At 50.9% G+C, this 18,824-nt stretch overlaps 3 protein-coding genes across 3 annotated transcripts; 2 read left to right on the forward strand and 1 right to left on the reverse strand.

The window, feature by feature from the left end:
• Window positions 1–3,975: 3,975 nt before the first annotated feature.
• Window positions 3,976–7,344, forward strand: UHO2_03028 (uncharacterized protein; the record flags this gene model as incomplete). Its single annotated transcript, XM_041557944.1, has 1 exon — window positions 3,976–7,344. One exon carries the CDS (start codon window positions 3,976–3,978, stop codon window positions 7,342–7,344), a length of 3,369 nt encoding a protein of 1,122 aa, XP_041413878.1.
• Window positions 7,345–7,581: 237 nt separating this feature from the next.
• On the reverse strand, window positions 7,582–8,848 carry UHO2_03029 (putative TIM-barrel enzyme, possibly a dioxygenase; the record flags this gene model as incomplete). Its single annotated transcript, XM_041557945.1, has 4 exons — window positions 7,582–7,796; window positions 7,943–8,443; window positions 8,621–8,652; window positions 8,742–8,848. 4 exons carry the CDS (start codon window positions 8,846–8,848, stop codon window positions 7,582–7,584), a joined length of 855 nt encoding a protein of 284 aa, XP_041413879.1.
• A 334-nt stretch (window positions 8,849–9,182) lies between these two features.
• Window positions 9,183–10,559, forward strand: UHO2_03030 (uncharacterized protein; the record flags this gene model as incomplete). The annotated part of the gene is made up of 1 exon (XM_041557946.1): window positions 9,183–10,559. The coding sequence occupies one exon, from the start codon at window positions 9,183–9,185 to the stop codon at window positions 10,557–10,559; it is 1,377 nt and encodes a 458-aa protein (XP_041413880.1).
• Window positions 10,560–18,824: the final 8,265 nt, after the last annotated feature.

Raw genomic sequence — 18,824 nt, forward strand, 5'->3', positions numbered from 1 at the left:
GCTTCGGGTTGTTTCTTTTCGGAGAATTTCTTCAGCAGCGGATTTTCGATGCTTAATTCGATTTCCGCGTTTAGACTGAAATCGTGCTTCGTTCTGATTTGCCAAAGCGTGAGGTTGACCTCATGAGCTACTGACGTCATTAGGCATGAACCTGTACCTAACTTCTGAGAAGCGTTGCTGTCATTGCAAAAGCCACAAAAGGTCGCTTCTCTTCGGCGACTTGTACCGGCGATGCAAGCATGCTTCTCGTAGCCTTCCCATACAATCTCGCCAATCCACCTTGCAGGCTCGTTGCGATGGGGACCATCAACAAGTCCCTGAATTCACGGTCCAGGAACGTTGCAGTCCGACGATGTCCGATTCTGCAAGACGCTTTACGTGAAGACCTCGGCTGTAGGCGATCGACGAAAGTTTGTATCAAGTAGGAGAGTTCACGGCATCATGCAACGTGGTCTTAATTTGTATGACCGAACACCGCCGAGCTGGCAACAGTAGATCGTTTCGATGCGTAAACAGGGAGTGATGTACTGAAGATAACGATCCAATATGATGATGTTGGTTGACATAAGCGGATACGAAAGAGATCGGGCAAGGTCGATCTGATCAGAAATCGGACAGAGCCGATCTCACTAGAGATCGGGTACAACCTACCCGCTCGTTGTCAGACTTCGTCATTAAGAAGGATACACCCACATTTGGCATATGCCACCCAGATGTATATACATATCGAGCTGATGGTTCTAAGCTCTCACCATGTCCGATCAGTCAATGAGTATAAGTGTTTCTGCCCTGAAATAGCAGCAGTACTGTGCTCCGGCTATCGCCGATCGTTGATCATCGGCACCAGCGAGTGCTAGATCAGGCATTTATCGCGTCCTCCTCATCTTTCTTTATGATGATGTCTCCGGCTTCCGAATTTTGGCGGACCCAGAATATGGTCTGCTGTTCGACTCGCTGCTTACGCCGCTGTTTGCAGGAACAGAGTGTACAGTATCAGACCGCAATGCGTCTTACAACCCTTATTCGCACAACTCCGACTCTTACATCTTGACTTCTCGGCCTTGAGTTGGTCAGCACGGATGTAGAAGGGTTGACGACCCTTGCAAGTATTGTCATGATCATCCGCGGCAAAGGCTTTTTACCCGTCGACGTGTTAAAATAACGATGACACTTGGCGATAGAAATCGGGAGATATCAGTCTCAGTACGGTGTTCGAGATAAGGAGCAAAAACACTATACTAGATTGACATGAGAAAAGGATGTGGCGGGAGCCTCGAACTCCCTGCTAAGTATATATACAAGCGTGTGGCACATACCCAAGTGTAGGTGCTTCCTACCTAATGACAATGTGCAACAACGAGTGGGACGTAGTTGTACCCGAACCCTCTCTCGTATCGGCACTGCCCGATGTTTGACCAGATCGACTTTGCCCGATCTCAGTTCGAAATCTGTTCTGCCCAATCATTTTCAGGGTGGTGCTGGATCGTCCTCTTTAGCACGACGCGCCCAAAAAGCTCGGGCGGTGGTCGGAAAAGCCTTAAATGTCAAAGCCTCTTTGTAAGCTCAGCCAAAGTCGTGATCGACGAGGGGAGTAGAACAAACGACAACGAACGGAATCGGTGGCTGGTCAGCGACATGCGACTTGTCTGCCCGAACCATGAAGTTGGGACAGGGCAAGAAGAGTCTCCTCGGAGCGCCATTGCCGTGCAGTCGCGTGGCGTTGATGTCAAGAAAGGTTTGCGTGTACGACTTTCTGCTGCAAGCTTGCTGCTGGATTCGTTCTTCCGTGTCACATGAGACAGCTCAGCCTAGGTTGAAGCGTATTCCTTGTATGTAGGACGAGTCTAACAAGGTGCTTCGTCTTGTGCCAAGGACTGGACATGGAGATCAAATTCGGGCCGGGATATCCGAAGCGATCTCTTCCAGGAGAAGATTTGCCGGCTCGATACTACTCAACGCACTCCGAGCATGGTCACCGTTGGTCAGGACCGGTCACCGGCAAGTCCATTTGCCAGCATTGCTTCGGCTAGGACGTCGAGGACAGAAACAAGTTCAAAAAGGTCTCACTCAAGCCGATCAAGCGTTAGACACTCAAGTGATTCGGATCTGTCGGTAGCTGCGTTGCACACATGGCTCAACGTCCGATGACTGAATGCGTTGACTAATTTAGGATCTGCGGCATTGCATGGGCAAGGGTGCCAACCGTATGCGAGAGCATTTCAAGAGATCGGGACGGGATGCAGGTGAGATCCCAGCTAACTTTGCATGAATGAGAACAGATTGATCTCCGCAAAGCGAGGCACACGGCATGCGAAGAAGATCAGTCGCTGCTTGAATGCGGCAGAATGTAGATCTGCGTTCGATCTTGACCAGCCAGCCGATTTCCACGATTTGCGATACCACAGACAAGTTTGACCTGCAATTCTTGCATTCGCAGTTGCAATTGCAAATTCTGCTCAACCTCATTGCACACACATACAAACCAAACGTCAAACAAAGCCCAGCCCTGGATTGCCAAAAACGACAGAGCAAAGCAGGGACAGCAAACAGCTGCAGTACCTGCGTGTTGATTGGCGGGTTGAAAAGGTACACTGAGGCAACCATGAACAGACCAAGTGGGGTCGCCAACACGCTAAGTTACCGTAGACAGGGAACTGTGAGACCATTGTGAAGAGCCATAGGCACGCCCTTTTTGTAAGCCTGTCATTCGATCGGCGCCTACGCCGCCGCCTTGTGCCTGGCCTGACTTGACCTGAAAATTGGAGCCAAGTGAAGCGTGGAATTGGAGAAATGTGATTTTCCTGAGTGTGCGAGTGTGAGTGTGGATGTGAGTGAATGAGATGCGTGAGGTGCAGCTGCAGAAAAGCAGCACAGTCACAGTGACACTCACAGTCACACACTCTTCGAGCACACACACAGAGATTCCTCCGACATCCGCGACTGCGCTTTGACTCGTGTCAAGTCGCTCGCTCGCACGCTCATCCGATTCGGCTTCTCCGACTGCTCAGTCTCTCTCCCTTGGCAAGGATAACTTCTCTTTCTCTACCATTTCACGACCATAGTCTTCTTGTCTATCTTCACCTCATCCGACACATACATTCGCACGTCCGGACCTACCGAATTGTCGCAAGGTGACCTTGCATTGCGGATCCGAACGCCGGTGGATACCGAAGCACCAACACTGTAGACGTTTCGTAGAACAAGCTCGACGCTTGGAATGCAGAAGAGCAAACTTTCAAATTGCTGCGCTTCTCCATTTCGACCGACTTGAGATCATCCCGCCAACGGCATCAACACCCCGTCGTGCCGAAGCGAACAGAACGAAGCTGACCGACGGTCACCTCACGTTCACCGACTTGCAACGCTTCACGTCCACAGCGCCGACCAACGCAGAACAAAGCGCAGGATCCGCGGGATCTTGCTCAATCTCAAGCTCATCCTCGCTCCGGATCCAACTTAGTATCAATCGCATCTCGCCGCAGCAAAGCCGAAAGCATTGCCGACTCGTCATCACAGGTGCTTCGACAGGCTGCGTTCCACCGTGCTTCGATAGAACCCACATATTCCTCATCGCCCTTTTGCGCACGCATTCAGCAAATCTCAAGCGCATCCCATAGCCCTCTGATCTTCCAGCCAGGTCCGCTCCTCTATCGTCTTGCCGACGGAAGCATCAGCTCGCCTTTCTGAGCATTACCATTGCCTACAAGACCCCGGCGCGCATACCTGACCCACACCTTGTTCGGGCCGAGCCTCGACCAACTTCGCCCATATTGCATCGCTCCTCCGCACTGTCTCAAGCTCAGCTGATCCACTACGCAGAAGTTAAATTGCGCTTCGTTGTCTCAACCGCACCTCAGTATCAGCTCCCTACAGGTATCGCACGTTTACACACTCCATCACTCAGTCCTGACAAGAAGCGGTAACGGGTCGATGGCCCATCAGATATAAAGGCGTATCTCCGCCAAACCCTACTGAATGGAGCACCACCATCCCTCTGCTCTACACGCCGGTCCACCAGTCGACGACCACGACTCAGCCCTACCACCTCAGCACAGAATGGAGACCGCTCACATTTCGCAGCATCAGCAAAACTTCTTCTACCATGATCCACGGCAGCGATCTCAACCTCCTCCCAACCCAGCCATGAACTCCAACTTTGCACCCGGTCGTCCAGATCAGCCTTACATACATCCTTCCGTCAAACTCGAGCAGGACATGCACGCTGGTCCATCTACATCTTTCGCTGGGCGCAGCCATCAACCATCCTCGATGCCCTACCGTGATCCCATCTACGATGACGGTCGTCCATTCAGTTTCGCCTCGCATCCACAACAAGACGGTCCTCGTCTCCCTTACTCTGAGGCAGCCCTCCCAGTTCAATCCGCGTACGCCCCCGATGCTATTTATGTCGCCTATCCGCCACACCTGTCTAGCGCACCTGGGCCCATGATGGCCGCATCCAGCAATGGCCACGGACCAGCCGTATCTGCGACACATCCACTACCAGACAGCGTGGATGGGCTGCATCAACAAGTGACTCGATCTAAACGTGCCAGAAAGGAGTCACCGGATCACGATGGCAGATCTGCCGGTCCATCTGCAACGCAGGCTGGCGGCTCTCCCGAAGATGCTGATGGTACAAAGTCAGAAGGAAGTGGCAACGTCACCATGTTCCAATGCAGAGGTTTTGGCGACTGCCGCATGGTCTTTACAAGAAGCGAGCATCTTGCGCGTCATGTACGCAAACACACGGGCGAACGGCCCTTCCGATGCCACTGTGGCAAAGCTTTCTCACGTCTCGACAACCTTCGTCAACATGCACAAACCGTCCACGCAGACACGCCGGAGCGCAACGAGATCATGATGCAGGAGCTCTCCTCACTTCATGCCTCTCTAGCTCAATCCGCCGCTCAAGCTCAACATGCACACGCACAGGTTTTGGGTAAGAGCAGCTCGCCTGGCGCGCTCATCGCAAGTCACAACCACACTGGACGCAGAGGCAAAGGAGGCGCCAAGACCAGCGCGGCTGCCAGAGCAGCACGTAATGCGGACAGCAACCGTTCCGCATCTCCCACCATGTCTAAGCAGGATCCGTCACATCCATCAGATGCATCCCTGCCAGGCATGTATGGTCCAGCTCCGGTCTACAACGCCCCTTTCGATCCTAGCCATCCTTCGGTGCCCGCCCCTGGAAGCACAGCCTTCTCCACAGCAGGTCATCCAGCTGCGATATCGGAATGGAACGGCCAAGCGCCTCAGTACGCGCAACAAGGCCTTAACGGCGGCGTACCTGTGCCCTTTGCCGCAGGCCATCCGGGTCAGTCCTTTGCTGGTCCTCCCCCTCACATGGCGCAGGCACCGCACGGGCCCTACTTCGCGTCGGAACCTGGCTCAGCCTCACTTGCTGCAGGTACCACATCGGACTACATGGCCTCTCAGAATCCTTTCCAAGCCGAAAGTGGCCTCATGCAGGATCCACGCTCGCTACCCGAGGGCCATCCAGACCGTTATATGGCCAGCTATGACGCCTACGGTCGCCCTCTAGCTGGGACCACCGAAAGACGTACATCAGGACAACTTGCTGCAGCTCAAGCTTGGCGATCGAACGGTCCGCCCCTGGAAACAGCGCTTGCCGGCAGCCAATACGCTGGCCCTGAGCCACAGACTTCCGAGGCCGGCATACAAGGGCCTGCCTTCTCCAATCCCTTCTGGCGCAATTCGAATGCAGGCGTGCTCTCTTCGAACGAAGACGCCTTCCCATCGCATTACCACAGTGGTTTGGCGGACGGCGAGTCACGCGAGGCAGACCAAGGCTCTCACTTCGAATCGACTCTCTCAGCTCATTTGCACATGCGCACACCGACCTTGGCAAAGCGTGCTCGAGCATCCAGCCCGCCACCTTCGCGAGGTAGTTTCCGGGCATCCTTCGACGCAGGCTCAGCGCCACTTCTGCCGCCCCCTGGTAGCTCTCATGGACGTCCACCGGGTAGCGCTCACGGCACCCGGCCTCTCACCTCGCACAATCGCCCTGTGCTGCCACCTTTGTCGTCCATCACGCCAAGTGCAAGTCGTCCAGGTACCGCTGCAGCGCTGGGCGGCAGCAGTCGACCTGGCACCATGCTTTCGCAGAGACTACCGAGCATCGACCAGCAGCTGCTTGCTACCTCTGCAGAGCTCGACCGCGCCGAAGAGGCCAAGAACGGCAGCAACTATCGCCCTTACACCAGTCCAGCAGGAGCGAATGCGGCGGATGGCTCTCAGGCGCCCAAGCCATCCCTCCCGCCTTCTTCGTTGCGATCGGCGCGCCCATCCTTCAGTCTGCGAGGCGAAGCCAGGTTGCCGATCGCTTCGGAGCACGTGGATCGACCCAACAACGGGTCGATGACCTGGTATAATGACCGTCGACCGCTTACGTCTGGTTCGTCCATCGCAGGCAAGCCGCGCGGCTCCATGCAGGCGAGCGCCGAAGAGTTGCCCCCACTCTCTTCGACGCTGGCCATCTTGGACGAGCGCAGAGATCCGCGGGCTTCTGAAGCGCGCCGTGGCTCAGCCTACGAGCTCATCGGGAATGACTCTCGAAGGTCCAGAGTTGGCTCTTCCTATGGTCATCGCGAAGAGCTCGGACAAACGAGATTGCAGACCGACAGCTCGGATCTCCGGACGAGCCCGACCAACAATGCGTCGCCTTTCATGTTCCAACCGCCACCCCTGCCTCGCGAAAGTAGCGCTGCTTCCATGCGACCATCGATCGACCGTCTTGGCGGTGGCTCTGGTCAAGATTGGCGCCGACCCAGCTCTAGTACAGCGCCAGATGCGCATGCCATTTCTCGCAGACTGGGCTTGAGCAATGGAGCGACGCTTGGCTTCGGCTCAAGCATTCGTGGAGAGGGAAGCAGCTCGCGACCGGGATCGAGCAGCAGTGCCGCTCTTGGCGCGCGCGAGCTGACGTTGCCACCGTTGAAATCTGGCCTTGGTCCGAGTCGACCGGGCTCGAGCTCGATCGCTATGCTGCTACAGGGTAGCGAAGACAGCGGAGCCGGCCGCAGATCGAGCAGTTGGTCACGTCCGCTCACCTCGGGCGATGCTCCCGCACCGCGATTTGGCAGCAGTAATGGTTACAGTCGCATGCCGTCTTCGCGAGATGGCCCTTCTAGCGATGGTGAGGAAGATCCGTCTGGGCGTCGCTGTTCGCTGATCCACGAGCAACGCGGCTCTACTCGAGAAGGTCTAATGCGTCGGCCTTCCACTTCGGCTGGAGCAGGCTCAACTCGCTTTGCCCCTAGCCACGATGATCGTTATGGATCTTCGAGCCCTATGGGCTCCTGTCGTGACAACGATTCCTAGCAAGTAGCATTTTATCCACAGATACAGGCATCCTTTTAATGACAGTGTTTTTCTAATCCATTGATACAGAATCACACACCTGCAAAGGACCGTCCGAGTGCTTGCTAAGAGGGAAGCTGATCTTGTGTCTTACTTTTTGCGCAATTTCAAGGACTCTCTTTCAATCGCACTTTGAGTTCGCTGGAAGGCTGCGTTTTATTTCGATGAGTTTGTTTACAGTCGAGGTTGGCAGAGTCTTCACTTCGATGATGAGGCCTTGAGGCCTTTAAACTCCTTCATGCTATCTTCCAAAGCCACTTCGACGGGAAGTCTTTCCATACTTGAAGCGCCGTAGAAACCTGCCAGACCAGGAACGCGCTCGAGGACGTACTGAGCGTCAGAAGCAGATGCCACGGGTCCGCCATGCACAAGAACCATGGTATCAGGCGAGATGGAATGAACTTTGGCGGTGACTGTCAATTGCAGCGTGAGACCGGCCAGATGGTGATAAGGAGGAGGAGGAGGAGGAGGGGGGGGGGGGGAAGAAGCAAAAGTAGCGTCAGTCTTCAGGCTCCATCAATCTGAGCATCCCATACAAGAAGCGCTGTGCTGAACTCACTCTCGGAGGTCAGCTTGACAGCATCGTCCAAGCTCATGGCAGTCTGAGCTCCGATACTGCCGCTGGTCGTCAAACCCATGTGAGCCACACAGACATCGACCCCGACACTTGCCATCTTGTCGGCCTCTTCCACATTAAATACGTATGGTGTGGTGAGCAACCCGAGCTTCTTGGCTTCCTCCATGAGCTCCACCTCCCTGTTATAGCCCATTCCTGTTTCCTCGAGGTTCTGTCGGAAGTTACCGTCAATCAAGCCAACCGTGGGAAAGTTTTGCACGCCTACGAAGCCGATATCCTTGAGTTGGCGAAGAAACTTGGGAATCGATCGGAATGGATCCGAAGCACAAACTCCGGCGAGGACAGGAGTGTGCGAGATGACTGGAAGGACTTCGGCTGCCATTTCGACCACGATGGCATTCGCATCGCCGTATGGCATCAGACCCGCCAGCGAACCGCGCCCAGCCATGCGATACCTGCCGGAGTTATAAAGGCTGAAGGAATAGATTAGATGATCAACTTGTCAGCAGTGAATGATCAACCATCCGAGCACATCTTTCGTAGTCCGACTGACATGATCAAATCCGCCTGTGAGTATCGGAAGATGCCGAAAGGAAAGCGTCACAATCAGCTAAGTAGTCATTCACTTCTACACGTGGTGAGCATCGACGTCAGGCATACTCACTCCACCTTTTTCGACAAACTTGGCGGTACTGTGGTAACCATGCAAGTAGGTGGACAGTCAGCCACCTGCTCGACATTTTTGCCATGTCTTCATGTCCTCTCCACGTCGTTCACTTACAGGCCAATACCGGCACCAGAACCAATGATGGGCTTGCCGCTTTTGACAGTGGCCTGAAGCCTTTCTGCTGCTTCCCTGCCATCTTTCGGCGGTTCCGAATATGACATTGTGATCTTGCAGCTTGGTCGAGGACGTCGTGTGTTGACTGTCGAGAAGAATGCTGGAGGTGAAATATCAGGAGGCTTTCGACCGTCGGTTGGACATTTGTTTGGCGCAGTATGACAAAATTGACACCCTGTCCCGTGCGTGCTTTTCCTCCACATGCAAACCTGCAGTTGGGCATGCATCGTGGCCTTCGGCATCTTTCCGGAATCAGACAACCGAGACTATCCTTCATCCAGGATTGCAATCCCAGCCTAGCAGAGCACTACCCTTCCGTCAGGTCGCAACACCAAGCTTCAACACAATAGCGGCCACCGTTGCACTGCACCAGTGGTCAAAATGACTGCCAGAGGAAGCAAACCCCTCGTGGCTTTGATAGGCACTCTCGACACCAAGCAAGCCGAGTACCAATTTGCAACCTCATGGTTGGAAAAGCATAACTGTAACGTAGTCCTCCTCGACGCAAGCACCCGGTCACCATTTGAAGGCCCATTATCTTTCGATCTGGGAGCGTCATCCAAATTGCATCGACCAAAGGACCTGCTGGGGACACACGCATTCGCCGAAGATGCCGAGCGATCCAAAGTTCGCCAACTTTTAAGAGAAGCTTGTCTTGACGAGTTGACCAGCTTGCAAGCAAGAGGAGAGCTCAATTCCATCGCCTCATTTGGCGGCAGTCAGAACACGGCGTTCGCTACATCAATCATGCGCAGTCCTACATTCCCGATCGGCCTGCCCAAGTTCATGCTGACGACGATGGCAAGTGGTGATGTGAGCGAATACCTAGGTGAGAGCGACATCTGTATCATGCCTTCGGTGGCAGACATCTCTGGCTCTATGAACGATATCACGCTCACGACACTACAATCCGCCCTGGCAGCCATCTCCGGAATGGCACATATGCATCATGGCGCGAAGCAAGACAAATCGAGCTCACCAGCTGAGGAAAAGGACCACAAGCCGATGATCGCAATCAGCATGTTCGGCGTCACTACAGTAGCTGTCAATCAAATCTCGGATCTTCTGAAAGAGCGAGGATACGAACCAGTGGCATTCCACGCAACGGGTTCAGGGGGTCGAAGCATGGAGAGGCTCATTCGAGAGGGCTTCTTTGCAGGTCTCGTCGATCTTACAACCACAGAAGTCTGCGACCATCTCTACAACGGAGTTCTATCTGCAGGGCCTGATCGTCTCACTGCTGCAGCTGAATGTGGTGTTCCGCAGGTCGTGTCTGTCGGTGCTCTTGACATGATCAACTTTGGCTCACTTTCATCCTTGCCCTCCAGGATCAAGCTCCAGAATAGCAAGGACGATGGGCCAATGCACTACACTGAGGACGGAACACCAGTTTACGAACACAACAGTCAAGTAACCTTGGTTCGAACATCAGCAGCACAGTGCAAGGAGATTGGGGAGTACATCGTTGAAAAATTAACGACAGGCCTGAGTCGTCTGCAGAAGGGTCGGAACGCCGCACCTGTCCGCATTCTGTTCCCCCGCGAGGGTCTCTCGGCAATGGACGGTGCAGAAGGTGTGTGGAACAATCCAGAGGCAAGGACAGCCTTGCATGGGAGCATTCGAGAGGCGCTGAAGAGCAAGGCTTCCCAAAGCAATCTGCAAAGTCCTGTCACCATCGAAGCGTTCGAACATCACATCAATAGCGCTGAGTTTGCCATGATCGTCGCTGACCAGGCTGCTCAACTAGTTTCTAAGTAGCCACTCCTCCTGTACCAATGTAAAACAACTTCAACGCTTTGCTGCCACATGTAGTTTGTGTCTTGCCAAGAGGGGAACGTCATTACAACGGCGGTCTGTGGGAGACCTGGCTTGAGGTGCGTCCAGGTGAGGATTTCCAAGTGCTTTTCGGAACCTCAGTGTTACATGCGCTGGATATATGCGCGGTGTAACGGTGTAACTAAGTGGATTGCATGAAGGAAGAGATCTAGATGAAAGACAAGCAAGATTTGCAAGATAGCTATCGAACCTTCGTATGCGAGATACCGAACTTTCCTGCTGCGGCATGTGTTGCGCGAGAAGATATCGATCGAGCGTTCTCGTGCGGCTAGTATTCGCACGAGTGAGAGTTGAAGTCTATGCAATACACCACTTTGTTCGGGCTACATACTAGCTCCTCTCACACAGGTGTATAGTAGATGCAATGCTTAAGATTTCTCATGAACTATGCCTACAGTATCAATTGTATATATACCTTTAGCCCACTGTTATGAGTCCCTTCCATCACCCACCTGACTGAGCATACCATGTGTTGCCACAGCATTGTTCCTTCTCTAGCACCTCCTGATTGGTCACCACATGTTGATCATGCAGGTTTGTTCTTCGAACTCTTGGCAACTTGGCCTTTATGCATCTCAGCTAGAAATCCTGGTAATTCTGTCAAATCTTCAACTCCCCCCCTTGATGGTGTTCCCAGGCCAATTAGGTTTGCTAGCCATGATGTGTCTACCCCCTTGAGTGGCTTTGTTAGAACATCTGCAATGTTTTTGGCTGTTCAAATGTATTCTATCATTATGTCCCCATCCTGCATGTGGTCCCTAATGAAATAATATCTGGTGTCAATGTGCTTTAGCTTCCAGTGTTTTGCCAGGTCCTTGCTAACCTGCATGCATCCTTGACTGTCTGTATGAAGCACCAGCTTAATGTTCTGTTTGTCAGGGGTCTCGCGCCTGAAACCCAGGTCGGTCTGTCGAGATACTCGGTGACTATCAAACTGTGCAACAGCTATTGTCTTGGTATCGGTCTCGATGAGCTTATCGCTCAGCGACTATCAAGTTGCGTGATAGGTGGCATTTGTGTATATACTATCATAGGTTTCGGCTGACCTCTGTGGACACTCCATTCAGGGGTAGCTCGGCACAATCAATATCAATGTGTAGGTTATGATGACACCAAGGTCTGGTGTGGGTGTTGATGATGATGAGGTTGATGGTGTTAGTGATAAGGTTGGTGAATGTCGATGATAATGAGGTTGAGGGTGTTGGTGATAAGGTTGGTGGCATCAACATGAGTGTCCAGTGTGTTGACTGATGCTTGAGGTGATCCCCGGACTGCAGTGGACTACTGCCTTCGGTTCTATCTATATCCAGACTGCTAACCTGCTATGGGTCACCTTTGGATGTCAGGTAGTGGTGATACAACACATGCACTATGATGAGGAGCAACCTTGATAGATTGCTGCTATGCTGACTGAAACTAATGTATACTTATGCTGAAGTGATAACTAGTTATGATGGGTGTGTAGAGTGGATGAGGATCCACTCGACCTTTGATGATGAGAAAGCATGGTTATATACCTCTTCACAGCGTCACCAGTGATGCTGCTCCTGCTCTCTCTACAGAGAGTACCTTCTTCATCGAGTACTGTACAGGGGGCCCCTCTGGCACCACTCCTGTCCTCCTTGAGCTATCGACTCCTTCGACACTGCTCCTCCTCCTTGCTATGTACCCTTGTGCCTCTTGAGCTGTGTCGACTCCTTCGACACTGCTCCTTCTCCTTGCTTTCCTGCTTGTTTGGCACCCCTGTGCCTCCTGAGTGGTGTCAACTCCTTCAACACTGCTCCTCCTCCTCAGGACCTGCTTGCCGGTTTCCTATACACTGCTCCTTCTCCTTTGACTGGTGATGGTTCCTTTGACTCTTGTCTCTCAAGCCCCTGAGTGGTAACCATCTGCATGCTCCTTGAGCTTGGTCCTCTTCATGGCTGTGCCTGGCCCTCCTTGCATATGGGCTCGGTCCTCCTTTGCATGTGAGTCCATAGGAGTCCATGGTCTCCATGGAGACTGCACTATGACCATGCTCTCTACTGGTATCAACTAGATCTCCGATACCTGTGCTCCTTCCATATGAACTGACTAGATCTCCAATACCTGTGCTCCTTCCATATGAACCAGTGACCCTCCTGCTTCTTGAGCATTCAAACCCATGACACTGTTCTCCTAAGTCTCTGAGCAAGTATGAGAAGAAAAGGGCTTCTCGCATGGCTTCTGATGCAGCAACAAATTCTGCCTCCACTGCTGACAGTGCTATACATTTCTGGACATGTGATCTCCAACTCACTGGACACCCAAAAATGTATGTGACTGTGCCAGATGTGCTTCTACACCCATTTGTGGGGTCTGATGCCCATTTGGCATTGGTGTACATGACTACCAGGTTACCCACATGTTTGGTCGACTGTCCTCCTAATTGTAAATGGTAGTCAGTTGTTTGGTTGAGATATTTCAGTAAGTGTATTGCTGCACTCCAGGCACCAGTTGTTGGCATCAACATGTGGCATGCCAAAATCCCAACAGCAAACAAGATGTTGGGCCTTGCCATATTTGATATCCAGAGTAGTTGTCCCACAAGTTCCTGATAACGTTTTGCTTGTTCTGGGTCACATTTGTCACTATCAGTGATTGCTGCTATACTCAACATAGGTATCCAAGACTTTTGCATCATCTTTTCTAACCACCTACTTGCCATCACTTGGATGTATGCTGTCAAGTCCAATGAGATCTGCTTCCAACTCCAGTCTCAGGTGATATTGATTCTGAGGAACTCCTTGATTGGTCTGTTATCCTCGGTCCCCCACTTCACCATTATCTCCACCTTGGTGCAGTTTACTTCTTCTCTGCTTGGCGATGCAATCAACATGTCATCCACATATGCTGTGATGACCATGATTTGCTTTCCTGAACCTCTCATGTACAAGCAAGGTGTGCTTGGCATGCAATGAAATCCTATCTTCCATAGATGAGAGTCCAGTTTGGTGTTCCATTCTCTACCAGACTGTTTTAAACCATACAGTCCCTTAATCAATCTCAATACCTTTCCCAAGGGCATTTCTGTTCTGACTGGTGGTTTCAGATAGACATCATGGTGCAAGTTTGAATTTAAGTATGCTTGCTTTACATTGACAGTGTCTACTTCCCAGTCTCATATTGCCACCACTGCCAGTACTCCTCTAATGGATTGGATTGGCACCACTGGCACAAATATCTCCATATAGTCAACTCCTTCTCTCTGTGTGAATCCCCTAGCTACCAACCTCGCTTTGAATTTTGTGGGCACCATGTTTGCATCTGTCTTTATCTTGAGCACCCAGCATGTATTGATGGCATTCATGCCAGGTGGGAGGTTGGCAATCTCCCATGTGCCCATTGCTTCTAACCCTTCCAGTTCCTTCTGCATTGCCTCCAACCAGAACCTTCTATCCATTCTGGCCAATGCTTCCTGGACTGTGGGGTTTAGATTCTTCTCTTCCTTGGCACTTGCGGCTTTGAATCCAAAGGTGATGTCAGTTGCCTCCTCCATGGCTTCTTTCATTGTTTCGTCCTCGTCATCTGGTGGCATCTCTCGCTTGGCGATTTCGGCTGTTCCTTTCATGTCAGTATATTCTTGCAATGAATCTTGATCTTTCTCATCAAACAGGTCCCTCTCTGTGTATCCAAGGTCATCAAGTTCTTCTTCGTCTCCTAGTGCTGGTGGGGGCCTTGTGTCTATTGGTTGCCATTCAGTGCGATCTGACCAGCTTTTGTCCTCCAAAAACTTTGCTGAATTGCTCCAAAAAATGTTTGGCCTGTAGTCTGGGCTGTAAAACAGCCTTCCTTTTCTCTCTAGGCTGTATCCTATGAATATGGTGGGGATCACCTGCTGATCTAATCTCTTATCATATCATTTCACTTTTGGGACATTCACCTGTCATGGGCTTGACGGCGCAGGAAGCAGGAAGACCCGACAGTTCATATGAAGGTAGCACAGGAATCGAAGGATCAGGTGGATTGGTGGATTTACAGAAGAATTCAGTGGAATCAGTAGGAGACCCAGTTCTATGACAGATCTCATTGGGATCTGCACAAACAAAGTTGATATCACAGATCCTACCAGAATCTGCAGTAAGTATGATAGTATGGCAGATTTTGCTGAGATCAGTGACAATGACATTCATATGACAATTTCACATGCAAGAGGGACTATGTTCGCAAGCAAGGAGGATCAAGCACTGCCAAGACAGGGACCGAGCTCACAAAGCATGCAGACGGTTACTGCTCAGGGGCTCAGGAGATATGCAGACAAGAGAACCATTGCCAGTTGAAGGAAGAGGAGCTGTGTGGCAGACACTGGCAAACAAGTCATGAGGAGGAGGAGTGGTGTCGATGGAGTTGATACAGTGCAGGAAAGACAGGAGCGACGAGGTTCGTCAAGGGGGAGGAGTCTCAGTGGAGACTCTAGCACAGTACTTGGCAGCGAAGGTACTCTCTGGAGAGAGAGTTGGAGCAGTGTCACTGGTGATGCTGCGAAGAGGTATATAACCATACCTTCTCATCACAAATGGTCGAGTGGATTCCCATCCACTCTACACCATATAAACTAGTTATCACTTCTAAGCACAAGTATACATTAGTTTCAGTCAGCAAGTAGTAATCAATAGATTGCTCCCCATCAAAGTACATGTGTTGTATCACCATTTCCTGACATCCAAAGGTGGTTCTTAGCAAACCAGCCATCTGGATAACGATAGAACTGAAGGCAGTTGTCCACTGTGGTCTGGGGATCACCTCAAGCATTAGTCAACACACTGGACACTCATGTTGACATCACCAATCCATACTCACACCAGACCCTTGGTGTCATCAGCAAGTCCACAGCATTATTGATCATGCCAAGCTACCTCTGGATGGAGTGTCCAACAGTGGTCAGTCGAAATCTGCAATAGCATTATCACAATCACAGATTCGAGCAAGAAAAGTAATGGAAACAGCTCTACTGCATATCTCATTAAGAATCACAATAACACAAGTGCTGTCACATAACTTGACAGAATCGGTAATAGTATTGATACTACTACCGATCTCAGGTTTCAGGCATGCGACCCCTGACATCACCCATGCGAGACATCCGAACACTCATAGGAGTCAGGTGGGGTGATCTGGTGATTTCTTGAACATTACTTGATATGGCAGCTTGTTGTCCATGTTCAGCATGAGGTTCATCTTGAAGGTGGTGGCTCAGATTGCATAGGGCCAAAAGGTCTTTGGTAGCCCCCTCTGCATCAGCAGTGCTCTCATCTTTTCACTTAGACTTCTATTCATCCTTTCCACCCATCCATTCTGCTTGCTGTTGTGTCCTACTGTGGTTTGCCACTCTATTCCTTTGTCCTTTGACCATTCTAATGCTTCATGGCTCTTCCACTCTCCTCCTTGATCAGACCTAATTGCCTTCAAGCTTCTGTTCATCTGTGTTTTGAGGTATGTGACTGCTCTTTTCAATTGCATAAATGCCTGACTTTTCCATACCAATGGTTGCACATATACATACTTGCTGTAATCATTGACTAGCACCAATATGCATGTGTGCTCTGTTGCATGTGATGTATCAATCATCAGGTCTACATGTATGAGATTGAGGGGGGCTGTAGACCTTTCTCCACTGCCTCACCCCATCCATGTAGTTGTGCTCTTGGACCATATACACTGCTCACATGTCAGAGCTGTATCTTGGTCCATCTGTATTATAGGGTCCTTTCCTATTCCTTTTATGATAGCTTTGGCTTTATCTCGCCCTGGGTGTCCCAGGCATTTATGCCAGAGTTGTTCTGTGGATGTTCTGTGTTTCTTAACAGCCAGTTCAAGCTCTTCATCAATGTCTTCAAACAGTTCCATCAATGCCATCATTGCACTGTCTTGCCATGTCTTGCCCCAAAACTCTAGTAATCCATGTTTACTGTTCTTTGATATTTTGAGTATTGTTCCATTTGCCATGTGTATCTGGCTGCCCATATGATCTAAGGTCACCCATGCTCCTTCATCTGTTAGAGAGATGGTTGATAAAAGATTATTATTGAGTTCTCTAACATACAATACATTCCAGAGCAGTATGTCTCTGTACTCAGTTGCTATGTTAGCATCTCCCACAGCAGTTGCCTCCAAGACCTTGCTACTGGTGGTGAAGATGCACTTTTGGTAGGTTCTTGGGTGAGTGAGTGAGTTATATCTATTGACCATGTGGAAGCTAGCTCCCAAATCCAAGATCCAGCATGTCATTTCCTTTGGATTTGAGATCTTCCACCAACCCAGAGTCAGTGAGCACCAGGTTTCCTAGTTGGATTTGGAGAGAGGAGAATCCTTTGGGATGCTGACTGATGCATCACATTGTCTTGCCCCATGTCTGAAACATCTGCATATGAAACATCGGATTCTTCTGGGTCTGTTTTCATTCCTTGGATCTTCGCCACCATTGTTGTCAGTCTTTCTGTAGGCTTTGTCCCAGTTGTTATTTCCAGCAAACCTAGCATTAGCCTGTTGTGTGTTGAGCTTCTGGCTAGGAACACTCTCTAGGGCTGACTGTCATGCACTGAGGGCTGTGGCAAGAGCATCAAAACTGAGTTTGTGGACTGTAGCAACTGTCTCCCTGTACACCAGATGTTGGATCATACATTTTTGAAGTGTTGAGAATAGCATATCATCTGCAAAGGGCCTTCCTAGGATGCTGCCTTCTGCCTGGATTGAACTGATTTCCTGGATCTGCTTTCTGGCATCTGAATGGAACATTCTGATGTCACCCAGCTGGGTGATTAATGCAAGCTGGTGGGAAGTGTCATGGGCCTGGATGCTCAAGAAGCAGGAGGGTCACGGGTTCATATGGAAGGAGCACAGGTATCGAAGATCTAGTCGAGATCAGTAGAGAGCATGGTCATAGTGCAGTCTCCATGGAGACCATGGACTCCTATGGACTCACATGCAAAGGAGGGCCAAGCACAGCCACGAGGAGGACCAAGCTCAAGGAGCAGGCACAGCCATGAAGAGGACCAAGCTCAAGGAGCATGCAGATGGTTACCACTCAGGGGCTCGAGAGACAAGAGCCAAAGGAACTGTCACTGATCAAAGGAGGAGGAGCAGTGTCAAAGGAGTCGACACCAGGTCATGAGGAGGAGGAGCAGTGTCGAAGGAGTTGACATCAGGTCATGAGGAGGAGGAGCAGTGTCGAAGGAGTCGACACAGCTCAAGAGGCACAGGGGTGCCAAGCAGGAGAGGCCCCTGAGCAGTACTCGATGAAGAAGGTACTCTCTGGAGAGAGAGAGCAGGAGCAGCATCGCTGGCGATGCTGAGTAGAGGTATATAACCATGCTTTCTCATCATCATAGGTCGAGTGGATCCTCATCCACTCTACTCACCATATAACTAGTTATCACTTCAGCATAAGTATACATTAGTTTCAGTCAGCATAGCAGCAATCTATCAAGGTTGCTCCTCATCATAGTGTGTGTGTTGTATCACCACTACCTGACATCCGTAGGTGCCCATAGCAGGTTAGCGGTCCGGATCAAGATAGAACCGAAGGCAGTAGTCCACTGCGGTCCGGGGATCACCTCAAGCATCAGTCAACACACTGGACACTCGTGTTGATGCCACCAACCTTATCACCAACACCATCAACCTCATCATCATCAACACTCACACCAGACCTTGGTGTCATCATAACATTGATATTGATCATGCCGAGCTACCCCTGAACGGAGTGTCCACAGAGGTCAGCCGAAACCTACGATAGTATATACAATGAACGCCACCTGCTGTCATTGTGCAACTTGATAGTCACTGAACAACTAGCTCGTCGAGACCAATACTGAGACAATAGCTGTCACACAGTTTGATAGTCACCGAGTATCTCGACAGACTGACCTGGGTTTCAGGCGCGAGACCCCTGACAGATAGTTCCTCGTACAGCGTTGGTTAAAGCATCATCAAAAGATCACCTCCATCTCAGGTGATTGTCATCATAAGTTTCTTTGAGATGTTCTATGGCATGGGGAATGGATTGGAGGAATGACTTGATGTGTGTGCTCCAACTGTAGTAGTTCTGTGAAGTGAGCTTTGGTACTGGTTCAAGGAGCTTTGCTAGGGTACAAAAGTCATATCACCTGTCATCATCATCAGGGTCAATGTCAGACTCTTCTTCGGCCTTGTTGTCATTGATGGCTGTGT

Source organism: Ustilago hordei, assembly GCF_900519145.1.
Source record: "Ustilago hordei strain Uho2 genome assembly, contig: UHO2_contig_05, whole genome shotgun sequence".
Classification (NCBI taxonomy): domain Eukaryota; kingdom Fungi; phylum Basidiomycota; class Ustilaginomycetes; order Ustilaginales; family Ustilaginaceae; genus Ustilago; species Ustilago hordei.